This window comes from Palaemon carinicauda, chromosome 20 (assembly GCF_036898095.1).
Source record: "Palaemon carinicauda isolate YSFRI2023 chromosome 20, ASM3689809v2, whole genome shotgun sequence".
Taxonomy (NCBI): domain Eukaryota; kingdom Metazoa; phylum Arthropoda; class Malacostraca; order Decapoda; family Palaemonidae; genus Palaemon; species Palaemon carinicauda.
Window position 1 is genome coordinate 27,817,386 of NC_090744.1, and position 20,000 is coordinate 27,837,385.

At 38.9% G+C, this 20,000-nt stretch overlaps 1 protein-coding gene and 1 long non-coding RNA gene across 3 annotated transcripts in view; both read left to right on the plus strand.

The window, feature by feature from the left end:
• Nucleotides 1-990, plus strand: part of LOC137660234 (segmentation protein Runt-like) — a 74,105-nt gene extending 73,115 nt beyond the window's left edge. For both annotated transcript variants that reach the window (XM_068394964.1, XM_068394963.1), the window contains exon 5: nucleotides 550-990. In XM_068394964.1, coding sequence (XP_068251065.1) covers nucleotides 550-920 — 371 coding nt within the window. In that variant the 3' untranslated portion in view covers nucleotides 921-990. The remainder of the gene's footprint in view (nucleotides 1-549) is intronic.
• Nucleotides 991-6,126: 5,136 nt separating this feature from the next.
• The window catches only part of LOC137660236 (uncharacterized), a 315,543-nt gene continuing 301,669 nt past the window's right edge, over nucleotides 6,127-20,000 (plus strand). The window contains exon 1 of the long non-coding RNA XR_011047659.1: nucleotides 6,127-6,252. This is a non-coding gene — a long non-coding RNA (uncharacterized lncRNA). The remainder of the gene's footprint in view (nucleotides 6,253-20,000) is intronic.

Sequence of the window (20,000 nt, forward strand, 5' to 3'; positions counted from 1 at the left end):
TGCTTCAATTTGATGTTTTTTTTTTTTTTGTTTCCTTCTAAACGACTAATTTTAATTTGGCAACGCTTAAAAGGGCTAAAACTATTTCTAGTTGTTTCTGCGAAGTATAATTTTGTTATCTTAAGTTTCTGAAATGTTGCTTTATTTACATTATTCCTGTATCATGATACTTGATAGTGATTAGAAAATTATCACTGATTGAAAAGCCTCTCCTGAGAAAAATTAGCTAAATTACTTTATTTTTATTTTTCTATAAAAATATCTTATTTTTAGTACTGTTCCATTTCACATTTATTTTTGATGATATCTAGATATACTGTATATGTTTACGTAATAAATCATCATTATAGATGTATTTATAATCATTGATCATTGATGCCAACGCTATAAACAAAAGCAATTTGAGCATACTCCCATGTGTGTATATTTATAGGATGTTTATGTTTATTTTCTAGAACAAAGTTGTACGCTCTAGATTAAAGATAACGCCATATAAACATCATAGTTGCGAATTTTGATTAATTGTTTACATTCTTTCATTTCCTGCAGCTGACACCAGGTGTCTCAGATGTCGGGGCTGTGAGTCGGGAGGTCCCTGTTCGTCCATTCTCCATCATTCCTCTCCGGCGTCCTCTTCTCCTTCGGCCATCGCTTCCTCCTCCTCCTCTTCTTCCTCCTCCTCCTCCATATCCTCCTCCACAACTACAAGTACCAGCAGCATCGCGAACAGCATCATCAGCAGCAGCAGCAGCGCCAGCAGGCCGCCGCCCTTGGCTCCCATCGACGGCCTCAGCGCATTTTCCATCCCTAGGTCTCTGGGAACGGCCAAGACCACGTTCCCGTCCAGGGACTCCTCCTTCCAGCCAGTCAAACCATCCAGCGAGCGGTCGCCTGAGACCAAAGTCTGGAGGCCTTATTAGAAACGAAGTGAATGCAGTTGGGGGGGAGGGGTTACAATGGGTCTCCCCGGGAGATCCCCCCTCTCCCCCCCACAAAAAGAAAAAATATGATTCCAAAGAAACTGTCGCTTTGGGGTCCTCGAGTTTGTTTTTCTTCTTCTTCTCCCTTCCTCCTTTCCGTAGAGCTGGTCGTTAAAACCACGACAAAGCACTTTGGTGAAATCTGAAATTGAATGAAAAAAAAAGACATCAGTTACTTGAACTTGTGATATCAAGTGAGATTTGATTAGAGACTAATAACAAAGCTGCCTAATTGTTATCTCCATTTCTCGGTGTTAAGAGACAAATGACCGGGTGATGTCAAAGGAGAGTTAATGATTACAGCTCCGATGTGCGAGCTACGTTCAGTACAGTGTGTAATGAGACGGAAAGGTAGGACGACAAGACCCCCTTAGTGAGTTTTCCGAAGTGGTTCTGCTTTTGTCAACAAACACTTTGCGAAATCGGGCGAAATGGATCGAGTGATTAGTGTTTTACCTCCTACTCATTTCAGTTTTAATATATTCAAAATGATCAAAAGTGTTAAATTATAATGCGAGAAACCCAATTTGGAATAATTGCCAAAAATTATGTACGAATATATTTTATCGTGTTTATTTTCATGTGAATTGGCGGAACCATTTCCGTAGTTGACGTTAACGAAGGGAAGCCGCTTGGACATGACAAGACGTGATTGATAATTTTTTGGGAAGAAGAGGAAGGATATCCGTATATTGTGTTGATATTTTTTTGTGTTGCAAACAAAGCACAATTGCTTGAAAGAAAACAAGCTTACAGAAAATACTTAGCAGGCCCATAGACCTCAACGTAACATAATTATAAAGCCTTTATGTGTGATAAGAGTATTGACTGAGATGAAAGGAATATAACAGTAAATGCAAAATAGAGAATAAGAACAGCTTAAAAAACAGTTGAAAGTGGTAATAGTACAACGTCGAATAGAAGAAAAAAATAAACAATGAAAAATGAAATTAAGGACATCTCTCAAGGTGTGCAGGATAAGTGAAAGCAATTTCTCATTTGCTTCGTTTACTTGTGGAGTTGGGAAAATCCGACAGCAACCAAGACGATGGAATAATGCTGACAGGGCAGATTTTCAACTTTTTAAAGAGCACGCCCCCAACTTCACCTCTACAGGGTATAACCACTATATCATCTTTGTGTTGAATGCGATTTTTTTTTCCACCCCCTTTTTCGGGAAAAAAAAATGTTAGTGTTCTCTAAATGTAGGGTGTAATAGATCCGAAGGCTGAAAGATTATTATTATTATTATTATTATTATTATTATTATTATTATTATTATTATTATTATTATTATTATTATTATTATTATTATTATTATTATTCAATCATAATGATACATTTGCAATTGATTTTTGAGGTTTTTTATTTTTATTATCATTTCCTCAGTATATCAAAGATTTGATACTGATGTCAATAGACTTGTATTACATTATTATTATTATTATTATTATTATTATTATTATTATTATTATTATTATTATTATTATTATTATTATTATTACAGTGGTCTATATCTCATCCATATTACATTACATTTGAAGTGTATAACTTACATTTGTCTTTATTTTTCGCGCATTGGTATCACTTGAGAACGGTTTTGCCAGTTTGATAAGCTTTTATTTTTTTGTGTATCCTTCAGAGTGTTTGATCTGAGCCTACCACTCGTTGTATATATGTAATCCTCCCCATGTGTTGTCTAAGTCATCTTTTTAGCTGTTGCTACTTGTTTTAAATTTTTGGTTTGTACATATATGTAAGTGAATATCTATTTATTTTAGACCTCTCATCTCCTTATTTTTCATGAAAAAAGGAACTTTAATCAAATAAAAAAAAGAAGAAAGTGAAATAAAAAAAAAGTGGTTTTGTACCGTAGTGAGACTTAACCTATACACGACCTCATCCATCCCTTTCCCTCCCTTAACCCCCACCAGTAGTCAGGCTGCATATGTGTCGTACGTCTGGAAGGCAAGTGCGCTGTTTACTTTGTAAGATCTTGTTGCCGGGAAAAAGGTTGTATTCCAGACCAGAATGTTATTTGATTTCAGATTTTAGATGCATGAGTGTTCATGCGAATAATTTAGTCTACTTCCTTATTGGATATTTTATTATTTTGCGTTTGGTTTTGATATTTGTTCACAGCGAATCTGCTTCTAGCTTGCATTAACCGAAGGGACAACACCACTGTAAAAATATATTGGTAGCAATATTTTCAAATAGTAAATACACTTAAATTTAATGCAAAGAATTAATGCTCTAATTCTGATGAACCATTTGTTGAAGTCATTGATATTTATGCATAAAGTACATTCAACTGCCAAGCACTGGAATCCTCATGCATCTTCTGTTTTCCCAGTCTTGAGACATTCCATCCATCAAATCGTCTTTCCTTTCCCCCGGGGTCAGATCCCATCACTTCCTCTCCATCCTTTTCATGCCTCCATTAGGCTTGGGCTTGGTAATGCCATTTCATGGCCTATCGCTAAATTTTGTTATTTTAAATATTTTCGTTTTATTTTCCGTCACGCGCACATCATGAAAAAAACAATGTCATTGACAATGACAGAAGCAGTGATTTATTGTTTTATTTATTTTGGTTAATGTAAACTGGTGTCGCAACAACTACGGTCATTGACGCTTAACTGAAGCAGCTTTGGATTTGTCTTGCAAATGTGTGACATGTTTGTTTTGGCCCTCACTTTGTAAATACTTGTATACAATAAATGTTTCAAAATATGTACTATTGCCTGGTTATTGTCCTCCCGACTATTGCAGAGGAATATTAAGATGCTGGATAGCTAGTTACACATTACTTCGTAAATGTAACGTGTCATTGTGGATTTCATGGTTTCACTGTATATATATATATATATATATATATATATATATATATATATATATATATATATATATATATATATTAATATATATATATATATATATATATATATATATATATATATATATTATATATATATATATATATATATATATATATATATATATATATATATATATATATATATATATATATTGTACGTGTGTATCAAGGACTGGTAAGTTCCTCTTTTTTTGCCAAGTTAGAAGAAACCGAGAACATTGATCCTTCAACATACCGATTCCAGATTTATTATTATCATTATTATTATTATTATTATTATTATTATTATTATTATTGTTGTTGTTGTTGGTGTTGTAAATTTGAATATGTAAGAATTACTTCAGGTATATAAATACTGTAATCTATTTTGTATTACATAAGAAGCATCTATTTTCATGTTTAGTAGAATGCTGTTTTTGTAGATGGTCAGTTTTTATTTTTATTTACTTGTTGTGAAACAAAAGTGATTTACAGCTACAATTTTTGAATGTTTAATGTACCAAGTTTACGTTGATTATTGAAGCCCGTTGCTGAGTACCTTGGTGATATTGCAAGAATATTTTGAGGTATAATTCAGGCAACTACACGTATAAGAAAATTGTTTAAATTCGGAATTTCATAGATTTGTCATCAGCGTTTAAACTTGAGCATATGGCCATTACCTTAGATGCTGCTGCTTTTTACCTTAGATTACCTTAAACTTTTCCAATTTCCTTAAATTTTAAGCTCGTAATTTCGTAAAACCAAAACTACCTTAGAATTATCTTAAAAATTACATTGAAACCATGCAGATTACCCCCAAACTAAGGTAATTACCTTAAAAGTTTAAACCCTTATGACAAACTTAAAACTTTAACAATTTCCTTAGATTTGAAGCTCGTAATTTTGTAAAACCAAAATTACCTTAGAATTATCTTAAAACTTACATTGAAACCATGCAAATTATCCCAAACTAAAGTAATTACCTTAAAAGTTCAAACCCTGTTTGTCATAAAGGATCATTGTTGACAGAACGCAAGATGGCTGTCAGTCAGTCAGTTATCCGCAGTTATATAACATTCTTCTGGTAAATGATACTAATCTTTTAATAATTTTGTTGCCTGAACTAAGTAAGTGCTACAGTTTTCTGTAAACATTTTGAATTAGTAACGTGTTTATGTAAGCTAAATCTTAGACAATCAAAATTTTTATTGCAATAATGAGTATTAGACATAAGCTTTTGTTATCAATGATGCATTTAGAATGTTTCCTTTACAATATTGACACAAAATTATAGACGTTAAACATTTTGATCGTCATGGATAATCCCTTTTGGAATTTTATCTCATCAGTACTTCAATAATTGGCATAACATGGCTCTTTGTTGCAACAACTTTCTTGTTTCAATGTGTATACCTTTTGATAATATTTAAATCTGTTTCCTTCTTTTTATTATTTATAATTCAAATGTTAGCTATGTATACTTTAAACCTTATTGAAATTTCTTACGGGAACGTCATGTATACAGTATAATATAAATAACATATGTAACATTATTCGATAAAACCTATATTTTAATGAGCAGAACTTCATGTAAGACGATATGCAAACCGAAAAGTCTCTCTCTCTCTCTCTCTCTCTCTCTCTCTCTCTCTCTCTCTCTCTCTCTCTGTCGATAACGCTCAAGAGTCCCAAGAGGCATTATGAATATTTCAGGAGTAAAGCTCTTAGACGGGAGAACCCAAGGATATCATAAATTCTGATTCGACGAGTGGATAATATCCTTCTGTATTTGTAAGTACAGACACCCTCCCTTACGTTATCCTCTGGGGAAATCGCATATCATAACAGCCCCCTGAAATATTTTCTTATTCCACTCTGAGGCGGCGAAATAAGACAGTTCTTTTTTTCTTTTTTTATGTGGATGTCTATTCCGTCAAGAGACTCCGAGGTAAAGTAAGATAGTTTTTGTGGATGCGTACGATATCAAGTTGCTTCTTTCACTTCGACCAGTGTTGCCAGATATGGAAATTTATCCCTAGATTTTTAGGGAATTTTGGGTGTTTGGTGGGGATATTCTGTACAAATTTCTGTGAAGAAGAAACAAGGATGAGTAAACCTTTATATTGTTGCAATTAGTTTTCTTGCACTTATATGAAGTATAGTGAGTAATTTCCATATTAGTAAAGCCTTCAGTGATCAGAAGAAAATATATTTGTGGAAATGGTGATTTTTTATCACGAGTTTTGGGGATTTTTAGACCAACTCATCTGGCAATACTGGCTTCGACGTTCGGATTATTGTAAACGCTAGAATCGTTATGTCTTTTTGGTCAAAATGTAATTTTTTGTTGTGCTTTTTCCGCGTGTTGTGAATTTACTCTCGTCAAGAGGTCTACGAAGATATATAAAGGTAAGGGTTGATAAAAGCTCTGCTTGTGTTAAAGTATAGAAGGTGTAGGCAATGCCCTACAGTAGAGTAACATTAGTGTTGTAGACACGTTAACAGGTTAAGAATGTTAGCCTATCTCTCGTTAATGTTGGAATGTTAAAACGTTATATTGTTAATTCCAAGGGACTGCCAATGCTTTAAGGTAATAAATATAATGAATGCCACTATTAATTCTTGAAGGACAAGAACTCGGTAATATCACATTGAGTTTTGGAAAGGCTTGCCGAAGATATGAGTAGGCTAGGCTATGCCTTCCCCGGTTGCCATTCACTTGATGCTAAAAGGTAAACATGGAGATCGTTGAGTACTGAACGACTGACTGTAAGTATGACACATTGCTGGAAAGTAAAAGAAAAGGTTTGAAATAGCACAATTAGTGTCTTGCGGTAAGAAGGTTAAGAATAACATAGTGCTGTAATGTTAAGAGATTAATAAGAGTAACAGCCCATGCCTCAAGGTAAGAAGTTGGTATTATTGTACTTACGGTCGGGGAAACCTTTCCTAGTAAAAACCAACTTTTCCTGGTTTAGAAAAACGTGAAAACCGAAAATTTTACCAAGGAGAATAAAAGCAGGTGGTGCATTTAGTTATAAAGGTTACAAATTATAGTGTTGTGAGGTTACAAGGTTCAAAATAGCGAAGTACTGTATTATTGGGACAAAACATTGAAACTAGCAAAGCACTTGAATGTGAGGTGGCAGAAAAAAGCCCACTTACTGATGGAGAGAGAAAATGGTAATGGTGGCGCTACCAGTGCTTAAGGTAAGGAACAGGAGACACATACAGTGTGAATGAAGTTTTAAGCGTTTAGGGTGTCGAATGCCATCTGTCCAATAATTGTTTGATCACAAGTGGTTAGGTACGATTTAGCAGCAGAAGTTTGGTAAGTCCGGGCTAAGTTAGGTTAGGTAAGGATAGGCTATGCTAGTCTAGGCTAAGCTGGGCTACTCTAGTCAAGGCTAAGTTGGGCTACTCTAGTCTAGACTAGGCTAGTTAAGATTTATATTGTATTGTCTGGGTATATTAAAAGTAAAGAGGTGATCGATTGATGCCATTTAACAATACTTCAATTTAATCATTGTAGGATAAGAAATTTTGCTTTGTACTGAAATGCAAAGGTGCTATATGGTTAAGAGGTTAAAAAGAGTTCAATTCTGTTCCCTGATCTTGGCACTTATAGTGGTAATCATTACATTGCCTGGTGTGTAATTGAATATGTTGTTATTTTCTTATGGGAATTGCAGGTTATATAACTGAAAATAGGAATCCTAGCCTGCAAATCATAATTGAGGTTTTTATTTATTCAAAGGGGGTTAAGCAGGCCTACAGGACTTGTGAGCACAAAAGAATTTCTATTTATTTATTTCAGTAGATGTGGAAATTTATGTAATGGTATTTTTTAAAAGAAGCAAGCTTATAAAAACTTCTAAATAAAGTAAAGCACCAACCACCCTTAATGTCAAAACTTGTCTTCCACTTGGAAGTACAGTAGTGTCATAATTGTTGATACGTTTTATGCGGTAAAACTTATGCTGTCTTCCTTTTTCTTTTATACCAAAACTTTTTGGTAAAATCATAGGACTGCATAAGAGGTTTGTATAGAATGACTGTCTATTGTGTTTTGTGGTTTTTTTAATGGTTTTAATAATGATTCCGGGCAGAAATCCATAGTTATTAAATTTTGGTGGGTCGACTACCATAGCTGGAAAAGCTATGGGTTTGTGCTAGGTAAATGCCTGAAAATATACCATGTACCAGTCTGATTGAATATTTAGATTTACTTTTTTAAACTTTGTTGTTTCCGTCAATCATCATAAATAAAAAGATAAGTACTGTACTGTAATCAAATCCTAGTAATAGTAATGAAACATGATTAATACATAGACGTTTTCGTTTGCCAGGACTTGTGGACACATATAAAACATGATTTTTCAATTCCATTTTCTATGGAGTCATTCATAGCTGTTCATCGAAGTAGAAATATCCCCTTACTTAATTGGGAGTATGCACCTGTTATGTTGGTATGCTAACTTAACAGTATTTTTTTGGTTTAGTTCTGCCATAGCTCGCTTCACACACAGGTGAACATTATCTCATTGATCATATGTTTTAATATGCCGAACATTGTTTTACTGCGTGTGTTAGCCCTGTGGGCTAGTATTTTACCGTTATTTTATAATTCTTATCACTTGATTCAGTTGTTTTTTGCCCTTACGTAACTTGTGTCGCTCACAATTTACCATTTCTTCATTGATCCTTAGTTTTGATAAGCGGAACGTTTCGCTACACGCGTTAACCCTGTAGGCTAGTATTTTGGCGTCATTTTATTTATCTAACTTATCTCGTAGTTCAATTATACAAACTTAACAGGGTTGAATACACACTTAACAAGGGGCGAGTTGTAGCTTCACGTTCCAGCCCCTGTTCGAACAAGAACTTGGCTTCCATTTCCCATTATCAGACTAAATATGTCCAAAACAAGTATCTACTCTAACCCTATCAACATAAAAAATAGTATAAGACCTGTAATTACATTATATATTCCAACATTGATAACAAGTAACCAGGAAGTTTAGAATATCAAATGTTGGCTCTTTTTCTGTCTGAACAAGTAACTTACCACCATCAATCAGTTTTCAATATTAAACTTACCCGATAATCATGTAGCTGTCAACTCTGTTGCCCGACAGAATTCTACGGAGGGATACGCCAGCTATCACAATACTAGAAGGGGGTGTTCTTACCAGCGCCACCTGTGGCCAGGTACTCAAGTACTTCTTGTTGACACCTCCTCAATTATTCCTCTGTCGTGCTTCCGGCAAGACGTTCTGGGATACGCTTATGTTCTTGGAGTATTTTCACGACTTTGGTGAAGTATTTCTCTTTGATTTCGGCTGTCGCTTTACTGGAAACTTCTATTTTAGCTTAGTTAGCTTTTGGAATTAATTGGATTAATTTTGGTGACGAAGAGAGTATGAACTCTCGTTCACCTTTCAATGGCCGACCCTTCCCTTAGACGGAAGTGTTGGTGTCTAAGAGAGTATAGACTCTCTTTCTTAATTTTGCTTAACAAAAGTTATAGATTTATTTTATATCTCTCCGCCTCTTATAGGCCTCTTCGATTAACTTCCTTTTATTATAAACTTATTAAAATTAATTTTTATATTTGTTTATATTCGACCTTCCTAATAGTAGGCGGTCTTTTCTTGGTACCGAAGTTAATTATCGTGAGCCCGTCATTTCGGTTTTACCTGTTAACATATTATGCTATTTTAAGGTCTTTGAAAGAATTTCTTTGATAGTCTCGTACTTTTTCAAAGTTGAACTAACGTTTTGTTTGTCTCGGCAGTTGTTGACGTTCAGAACGTTTCAACTTGCACTCTATCGTTACGATAGAGAAAGAATGTTCACGGTTTCACATTGCAGTAAGAGTAACCGTGTCTAGCGTTTTGTTCATTCTTTCTTAACTTAATGGTTTTGATCCTAATAAGGAACTTTTCTTTTTGGGAAATATTTCAGTTTTTTTTTTTTTTTTTTCCTTTAACAATAATATGTTTTAACGATATATATGATTGGGCTCTTCTCTCAGGTTCTAAGTCAAGAGAGAGAGAGAGAGAGAGAGAGAGATAGAGACGGAGGGAGAAAGAGGATAAACGTTTCCCTCAAGCCTGCCAGGCGTACGAGTAACGTCGTTATCGTTTTGCTCTTATCCCTAGTCTCTTTAGGGGAAGAAACTAAACGTTTCTAGAGTGATCTAGTGTTTAGTCTCTTTCCAGCCACTGAATTTTCTTTCATTAGATTTTTCTGTTACATTGTAATTCTGTTTTTCGCAATTACTAACTTTTGAGAAGGATAGAATTGCGTGTTTCAGGTACAAACCACTTAAAGTTTCGAGTTCAGTGAAATAAGTGCAAACAGAAATCAAAGTGATAAGTGATTAGTGCAAAGTATGTCAGTGTTATGCGTGAGGGTACTTTTGTGCGCGCCAGTCGTCCTCCCAGTCCGGGACCTCTTGCAAGCTCCCAAGCCCAGGGGAGAAGCAATGTCGAAGGGCATAAGGGTTCGGCAGGCCTTGATCGGCGCACAGAAGTATCCTCGGTGGTTGTGGGCGTGTCTTACCGAGACCGTCACTCCCACCCGCAGACGATTGAGCCCTTATTTTGCTCGTCTGCAGAAGAGATTTAGAGGAGAAAATAAAGGCAGAGTTACGCTGGTCTCAGGTCTCAAGACCTCTTAAACGTAAAGTCCAGACCTATGCCAGACGTACGAAGTAAAGTTCAACAACCCGGATGCAGTCATTGGGTTAGCTCTGACTCTCCTCAGTCATCAGTTTGTCGGGCTGAGAGTGCGCCTACACTCCCCCTCCCTATGCTCGCTCCGCCTGATCGCAGTACCACCTGCCAGGCGTACGATGTTGTGGACTCTACTACAGTCCATGCAAGCACAGCTTTCGGACCTGATGCGTGAGTGTCGTGCTGAGAGTGTTGCACCTCCTCCTCCTCCTGCACCGGTGGTGCACCAACCGCCTGCACCCGTTCAGCCTGTGCTGCACCCGCCTGCACCGGTGGTGCACCAACCGGCTGCACCCGTTCAGCCTGTGCTGCACCCGCCTGCACCGGTGGTGCACCAACCGGCTGCACCCGTTCAGCCTGTGCTGCACCCGCCTGCACTCGCTGCACCCAGGCGCAGCACCTTCTGCCAGGCGTACGATGTTGTGGACTCTACTACAGTCCATGCAAGCACAGCTTTCGGACCTGTTGTGTGAGTGTCGGGCTGAGAGTGTTGCACCTCCCCTGCACCCGTTCAGCCTGTGCTCTACCCGCCTGCACTCGCTGCACCCAGTCGCAGCACCATCTGCCAGGCGTACGATGTTGAACCTCTTTCTGTGTTCGCTGTTCCCAGTGTTGTTCAGCCTCAGCCTTCTTTAAGGCAACCTTCGGTTTGGGATCAGGAGGATTACCACACTCTTCCTCCTCCTCCCCTGGCTGCTCCACCGGTGGTGCAACTCTCGGTGGAGGTACAACCTCTTCCACCTGTGAGTCAGTCTCCTCAGCTGCTGCACCGAACTCAACCCGTGCACCCTGATCCTGCGCCTCAGACACCTCTGCTTGCGGGAACTTTACCTTGTTCTGCGCAACCTCGGTCTCTTCACGCTCCACTCATACAACAGGAACTTTCTGCACCTTCCACTGTTGTTGTTCCAGCTCGTTCTGACTCTGCTGTTCAGCATACCTTACCTCCATTTTCAAACCATGGCAAAAATATGAATCATGAGTTATGAATGTAAGGTAAACATTATGTTGATTTTTAAACCCCAGGCAAGCATGCATAAAGCACTCTAGCACTGGTCATGGAATTTCTGAGAAATGTTAAACGCCATGCACACGTTCTGCTTTCCTTACAGCAGGCTCTGCTTACTACATGCTCAGCATTCAGCATGCTCTGCATTCAGCATGCTCTGCATACAACATGCTCTGCATACAGCATGCTCTGCATTCAGCATGCTCTGCATACAACATGCTCTACTTACAGCATGCTCTGCATACAGCATACTCTGCATTCATCATGCTCTGCATACCTTACCGCATGCTTCTCAACATATCTTGGGTTGTTGCCAACTCACTAGACTGTCAAGCAGTTTCATAACGTTGCCTTCTAGTCTGCTGCTTTTGCACCAGTGAACCCTCACTCAGAGAACTTAGCTTTTCTAGGATAAGGTTCCTGTAGATGAGAAAGTTCTTTTCTCCCTCCTTCTGATATTCCCTTGAGGACTCTGTCATTTGGAGGGAGCCTTTAGCTGCATAACCTCTTATGGACTTTTATTTAAGCATAACATGCTTACAGGGAAGGTAATGGTTCCACTTCAGCCGCTAATCCCGTCTGTTACCACACCTGCTCCCATAGACCTTGAGCTGTGTTGCATGACATGCAGTCCAAGCTTAGTCCTTGTTAGAGGATTTTTGTTTACGGAGTCAATGTGTCACGGGGAAGACGTTCAACAACCAACAGAAGGGACTTGTTGTGACGCAGTGCGGCAACCTCAGCAACCCGTTAAGGAGTTGTCTGTACGACCCAGATAGTCTAGACAGATTCGGGTTGTCACTGTACTTCCTCGCTTGCCCATGATTGTCAGTTTACAGAATGTGCAGCAGTATCATGATCTTGTGTCCGGCTCCGTCAGACGACTGGCTTTTAAGAGCTCCCACAAGTCGTCGCTGTCTGGAGATTTTCAAATGGACTATGGATCTGACCAAGGAACTGGGCCTCCTGGTCAATTTTGAGGAGTCTCAGCTCGTTCCATCCCAGACCATTGTTTCCTTGGGTATGGATCTTCAGAGTCGAGTTTTTCGGACTTGTCCGTCGGCCCCAAGGATCTTCCAAGCCCTAGAATGCATCCAGAGCATGCTGAGAAGGAACCGATGCTTAGTCAGGCAGGGGATGAGTCTAACAGGGACACTTTCATCGCTGGCCCTGTTCATCGAGTTAGGGAGACTCCACCTCCGCCCCCTTCAGTATCATCTAGCTGCTCACTGGATAAAGGACATGACGCTAGAGACGGGCTCAGTTCCTGTTTCCGAAGAGATGAGGTCTACTCTAACGTGGTGGAAGAACAGCATTCTTCTCAAGGAAGGTCTACCTTTGGCTGTTCAGACCCCCGACCACCGTCTCTTCTCGGACGCATCGGACACGGGCTGGGGTGCGACACTGGACGGACAGGAATGCTCGGGAACATGGAATCAGGAGCAAAGGACACTTCACATCTATTGCAAGGAGTTGTTGGCAGTTCATCTGGCCTTGATAAACTTCAAGTCCCTCCAGCTTAACAAGGTGGTGGAGGTGAACTCCGACTACACCACAGCCTTGGCTTACATCTCCAAGCAGAGAGGGACTCATTCGAGGAAGTTGTTCAAGATCGCAAGGGACCTCCTCATTTGGTCAAAGATCGAAAGCTCACGCTGGTAACGAGGCTCATTCAGGGCGATATGAATGTCATGGCAGATCGCCTCAGCCGTAAGGGTCAGGTCTTCCCCACAGAGTGGACCCTTCACAAGATTGTTTGCAGCAGACTTTGGGCCCTGTGGGGTCTGCCAACCATAGTTCTATTCGCTACCTCGATGACCAAGAAGCTCCTCTTGTATTGTTCTCCGATTCCAGACCCAGCAGCAGTTCGCGTGGATGCCTTTCTGCTGGATTGGTCCCATCTCAACCTGTATGCATTCCCGCCGTTCAAGATTGTCAACAGGGTACTTCAGAAGTTCGCCTCTCACAAAGGGACACGGTTGACGTTGGTTGCTCCCCTCTGACCCGCGAGAGAAGGGTTCACCGAGGTACTGCAATGGCTGGTCGACGTTCCCAGGACTCTTCCTCCTAGAGTGGACCTTCTGCGTCAACCTCACGTAAAGAAGGTACACCCAAACCTCCACGCTCTTCGTCTGACTGCCTTCAGACTATCGAAAGTCTCTCAAGAACTAGAGGCTTTTCGAAGGAGGCAGCCAGAACGATTGCCAGAGCAAGGACGACATCCACTCTCAGAGTCTATCAGTCTTAATGGGAAGTCTTCCGAAGCTGGTGCAAGGCCAATGCAGTTTTCCTCAACCAGTACCACTGTAACCCAGATTGCTGACTTCCTGTTACATCTAAGGAACGTAAAATCCCTATCAGCTCCTACGATCAAGGGTTACAGAAGTATGTTGGCAGCGGTTTTCCGCCACAGAGGCTTGGATCTTTCCTCCAACAAAGATCTACAGGACCTCCTTAGGTCTTTTGAGACCTCAAAGGAACGTCGGTTGTCCACTCCAGGCTGGCATCTAGACGTGGTCCTAAGGTTCCTAATGTCATCAGGATTTGAACCGTTCCAATCAGCCTCTTTTAAGGACCTCACATTAGAAACTCTTTTCCTCGTGTGCTTAGCAACAGGTAAAAGAGTAAGTGAGATCCACACCTTCAGCAGGAACATAGGTTTCACATCTGAAACGGCTACATGTTCCTTGCGGCTCGGTTTTTTTGGCTAAAACGAGCTTCCTTCCCGTCCTTGCCCTAAGTCGTTCGAGATCCCAAGCCTGTCCAACATGGTGGGGAACGAACTAGAGAGAGTACTTTGCCCTGTTAGAGCTCTTAAGTACTATTTAAGAAGGTCAAAACCATTACGAGGACAATCAGAAGCCTTATGGTGTGCTATCAAGAAGCCTTCTCTACCAATGTCTAAGAACTCAGTTTCTTACTTCATCAGGCTTCTGATTAGAGAAGCAAATTCTCATCTGAAGGAAGAAGACCTTGCTTTGCTGAAGGTAAGGACACATGAAGTGAGAGCTGTGGCTACTTCAGTGGCCTTCAAACAGAACCGTTCTCTGCAGAGTGTTATGGATGCAACCTATTGGAGAAGCAAGTCAGTGTTCGCATCATTCTATCTCAAAGATGTCCAGTCTCTTTACGAGTACTGCTACACCCTGGGTCCATTCGTAGCAACGAATGCAGTAGTAGGCGAGGGCTCAGCCACTACATTCCCATAATTCCATAACTTTTTAACCTTTCTCTTGAATACTTTTTATGGGTTGTTCGGTCGGCTAAGAAGCCTTCCACATCCTTGTTGATTTGGCGGGTGGTCAATTCTTTCTTGAGAAGCGCCGAGGTTAAAGGTTGTGATGAGGTCCTTTAGTATGGGTTGCAGCCCTGTATACTTTAGCACCTTTGGGTTGATTCAGCCTCCAAGAGGAACGCTGCGCTCAGTAAGGAAGACGAACTTAAAAAAGAGACAGAGTAACGGTTCAATTCGACTTCCTTACCAGGTACTTATTATTTCATTGTTATTTGAGATAACTGTTATATGAAATATGGGATACTTAGCTATCCTTTAATCTTGTACACTGGTTTTCACCCACCCCCCTGGGTGTGAATCAGCTACATGATTATCGGGTAAGTTTAATATTGAAAAATGTTATTTTCATTAGTAAAATAAATTTTTGAATATACTTACCCGATAATCATGATTTAATTGACCCTCCCTTCCTCCCCATAGAGAACCAGTGGGACCGAGGAATAATTGAGGAGGTGTCAACAAGAAGTACTTGAGTACCTGGCCACAGGTGGCGCTGGTAAGAACACCCCCTTCTAGTATTGTGATAGCTGGCGTATCCCTCCGTAGAATTCTGTCGGGCAACAGAGTTGACAGCTACATGATTATCGGGTAAGTATATTCAAAAATTTATTTTACTAATGAAAATAACATTTTTCTGAACTATTGGGTGGAAGGAGACTCTTGCGGCCTATTCTATGATAACAAAATGCAAATTTTTTATTAATATCTGTAGCTTGTTAATAGATGTTTCCGCCAGTAGTATATAGGATTCAAAATAGTGTATTTGCTAAGATCTATTTGATTATTCGAGTTTCAATGTCTTAACTAATATTGTACTGTTCTATAATGAAACCAAAGTTTCTTGGTAGGGTACTGTACGGCAAATTATTTGTTTTCCGGCTAATTTCTAACACTTGAGGAACTACCACCAAACTTTCCAGTCTTGCATATAATAACAATTAGACATTACATGCCTAGCATTACAATACAGTTCTGTATCCTAAAGTCATCAGACTTGGCAAAGTTTCAAACTTGAAATGCCCCTCACCCATCGCTGCCTAACCTAACTACAAAACTTGACTACCTGACTACTTAACCTGACATATAGGTACATTTGCAACAGTGTAGCCAACTGTAGCCTCACTTAAGCATTCAGTGATTATATTCAGCATACTTTTAGGCCTTGCCACAGTGATTCTTAACAAAGAAAATTTGGTAGATGTTGTTATGCCTACGCTTGTTAGTTGCTGGCGATGTTGTGTGAATGTGTATCACAACCCCCTATTAGAGAAGCTTATTGAAAATTACTAGTCAAAGGATTAAATGATCATTTTACTTAATTTGATGTTGCTGTTTTATAGAGAGAGTATAGTACCTTGTTCACTAAGGCATTGTCACTAAGGAATTAACATCTGTCCAGTCTGCTGCAATCTATGCCAATTTTGTTGCCATATTTTCATCTCCCACCCTGACGCTTTCATATTCATTTGAGTGAGATTAGCTATTTTACAGTACAGTATCGCTTAAAAACTAGGCTTCATTTCCTACTCTCACTATGTCTTCTTCCTGCTTGCTAAGGGAATTTACAAGGTCCTGATTACCCTAGAGTATAGTTTTGTCTTGTCTGAAATATTCTTGCTGTACCAACTGACTTGTTATTTCTCCCAAAAGGAAAAATTGCATTGGGTAGTTTGTATACGTTAGATTAAAAGTAGAAAGATTTCTGTATTGTGGAAAGGGTCGGAATACAGCAGTAACCTTAACTTTCTACATCTAATTTAAGTAAGTTTTTCAGATTTTTTAGGTATAAAAGCATTGGGCCTTTCATTGCTTTTTATTTTAAACACTAAAAGGTTTCAGATATAAAATCTTGAAGACTTCACCTGGGTCTTATAATGAAGACCTTACCTTGGTCCCATATTGGAGGCTTTACCCAGGTCTCAAAATGAAGACTTTACCTAGGTCTTGTACTGAAGACTTTACCAAGGTCTTGTACTGAAGACTTTACCAAGGTCTTGTACTGAAGACCTTACCAGGGTTATGTACTGAAAACCGTACTTTGGGCCTTATCAGGATCTCATAATGGAAAACTTATCCAATACTAAAGACCTTAACTGGTACGTGACTGAAAACCTTATCTGGGGGTCTGTCTTGTACTGAAGACTATATATGGATCTTGTGTTGATGTTATCTTAATTCAATACTGAAGACCTTATCTCACACATGTCAAAACTTTGTTGCCTTATATTGAAATCCTCATCTTAACATTCAAAAGACTATACTCGGCATATGTTGATCCTTATCGCAGACTCATATTGAAGACCATATCTAGGGTTCATATTAAAGACCTTTTATTGAGCACATCTTGATGGTCATATCTTTGAGCACTTATTGAAGGCCGTATATGGGGGTATAGGTCAATTAGCCACTGACAATTCACTGCCAACAATTGGTCGACGGTAACAATTCACCACAGGTGACAGTTTGCCACCAAATGTTTTACAATTAAGGATAAAAAAATCATGAGAAGGAAAAATCTTGATTTAAAGAATTATATATTACATTTGAAAATTATGTGCTATACCTTGTAAATATTCAATAAAACTTCGTTTGTCATATTCATAAACCATTTTCTTAATTCCTTTGACCATATCTTGGTACTTTTTTGACTTAGTGGCAGGTTCATGCTCTGCGATTAGATGCTCCATATATAGATCTCTACCTTTTTTACTTTGTTTAGTGCGTCAGTAAATTTCCATAGTGTTGGATGATGGCTTCCTAGTTCATAAGAAAGTTGTCTGCTTCTACATAGTTATTAGTTCGATCTTCGTCATTCGGTGTTGTTTCATAAATATTCCATAAATTATAAGGGAAGAAAGGGTTCCTTTTGTTACCTCATCTGTTAGAAACGTCCACGTAATTACACTGAAACCAAGTTAGAATAGTTTCTAGTTCTAAGGGCAAATAATTTGCTTTGGTTGCAACATGAAAATCAAGGTTAGCGCATAGTACAAAGGCCAGAATTGAAGATTCTCTGTACTAACGGTTGGGATTGTTACCTGTTGGATTCTGTACTTGTTGGGGTCTTTACCTGTCAGGATTCTGTAGTTGTTGGGATCTTTACCTGTCGGGATCCTGTACTTATTGGGATCTTGACCTGTCTTAATTTTGAATCAGGCTTCTTTATCTATCAGGATTTTTTTTCAGGATTCAGTATTCATCAGGATCTTGTATTGAGATTTTGTACTGGTTGGGGTCTTGACATGTTGGGATTTTGATTTCAGTAGTCAGTATCCATCGGGATCTAGAATTTGGGATTCTGTACCAGTTGGGGTCTTGACATGTCGGGATTTTGATTTCAGGATTCTGTATCCATCGGGATCTTGATTTCAGGATTATGTTTCCATTTGGATCTTGATTTCAGGATTATGTAGGATCTTGATTTCAGGATTCTGTATCCATTGGGATTTTTATTTCAGGATTCTGTACCCATTGGGATTTTTATTTCAGGATTCTGTATCCATTGGGATTTTTATTTCAGGATTCTGTATCCATAGGGATTTTGGTTTCAGGATTCTATATCCATTGGGATCTTGATTTCAGGATTCTGTATTCATCGGGATCTTGATTCCAGGATTCTGTATCAATCTTAATCTTGATTTCAGGATTCTGTATCCATCAGGAGTTTGGATTCAGGATTTTGTATCCATTGCTATCTTGATTTCAGGATTCTGTATGCATTGGGATTCTGATTTCAGGACTATATATCCATAGAGATCTTGATTTCAGGATTCTATATCCATCAGGATCTTGATTTCAGGATTCTGTATCCATTGGGATGTTGAATTCAGGATTCTATACCCGCTGAGGTCTTGATGTGTCAGTATTTTGATTTCAGGATTATCTATCTGTCAGTATCTTGATTTCAGGATTCTATATTCATCAGGATCTTGATTTCAGGATTCTGTATGGATCGGGATCTTGATTTCAGGATTCTGTATGGATTGGGATCTTGATTTCAGGATCCTGTATTCATCGGGATCTTGATTTCAGGATTCTATATCAATCGTAGTCTTGATTTCAGGATTCTGTATCCATCAGGATCTTGATTTCAGGATTCTGTATCCATTGGGATGTTGAATTCAGGATTCTATACCCGCTGAGGTCTTGATGTGTCAGGATTTTGATTTCAGGATTATCTATCTGTCAGTATCTTGATTTCAGGATTCTATATTCATCAGGATCTTGATTTCAGTATTCTCTATGGATCGGGATCTTGATTTCAGGATTCTGTATGGATTAAGATCTTGATTTCAGGATTCTGTATTCAGCGTGATCTTGATTTCAGGATTCTGTATTCAGCGTGATCTTGATTTCAGGATTTTGTATGCATCGGGATCTTGACTTCAGGATTTTGTATCCGTCAGGATCTTGATTTCAGGATTCTGTATCCATTGGGATCTTGAATTCGGGATTCTCTGCCAGGTAGGGTCTTGACGTGTCAGGATTTTGATTTCAGGATTCTGTATCCATCGGGATCTAGAATTCAGCATTCTGTACCAGTTGGAGTCTTGATGTGTCAGGATTTTGATTTCGGTATTCTGTATTCATTGCGATCTTTATTCCAGGATTCTGTATATATTGGGATCTTGATTTCAGGATTCTCTACCGGTTAGGGTCTTGACGTGTTGGGATTTTGATTCCAGGATTCTGTATCCATTGGGATCTTGATTTCTGGATTCTGTATCCATTGGGATCTTAATTTCAGGACTCTGTATCCATTGTAATCTTGATTTCAGTATTCTATATCCATCGGGATCTTGATTTCAGGGTTCTGTATCCATCGGAATCTTGATTTCAGGATTCTCTACTGGTTAGGGTCTTGACGTGTTGGGATTTTGATTTTAGGTTTCTGTATCCATTGGGATCTTGATTTCAGGATTCTGTATCAATTGAGATCTTAATTTCAGGACTCTGTATCCATTGTGATCTTGATTTCAGGATTCTTTATCCATTGGGATCTTTATTTCAGGATTCTGTATCCATCGGGATTTTGGTTTCAGAATTGTGTATCCAACGGGATCTTGATTTCAGGATTCTCTACCGGTTAGGGTCTTGACGTGTTGGGATCTTG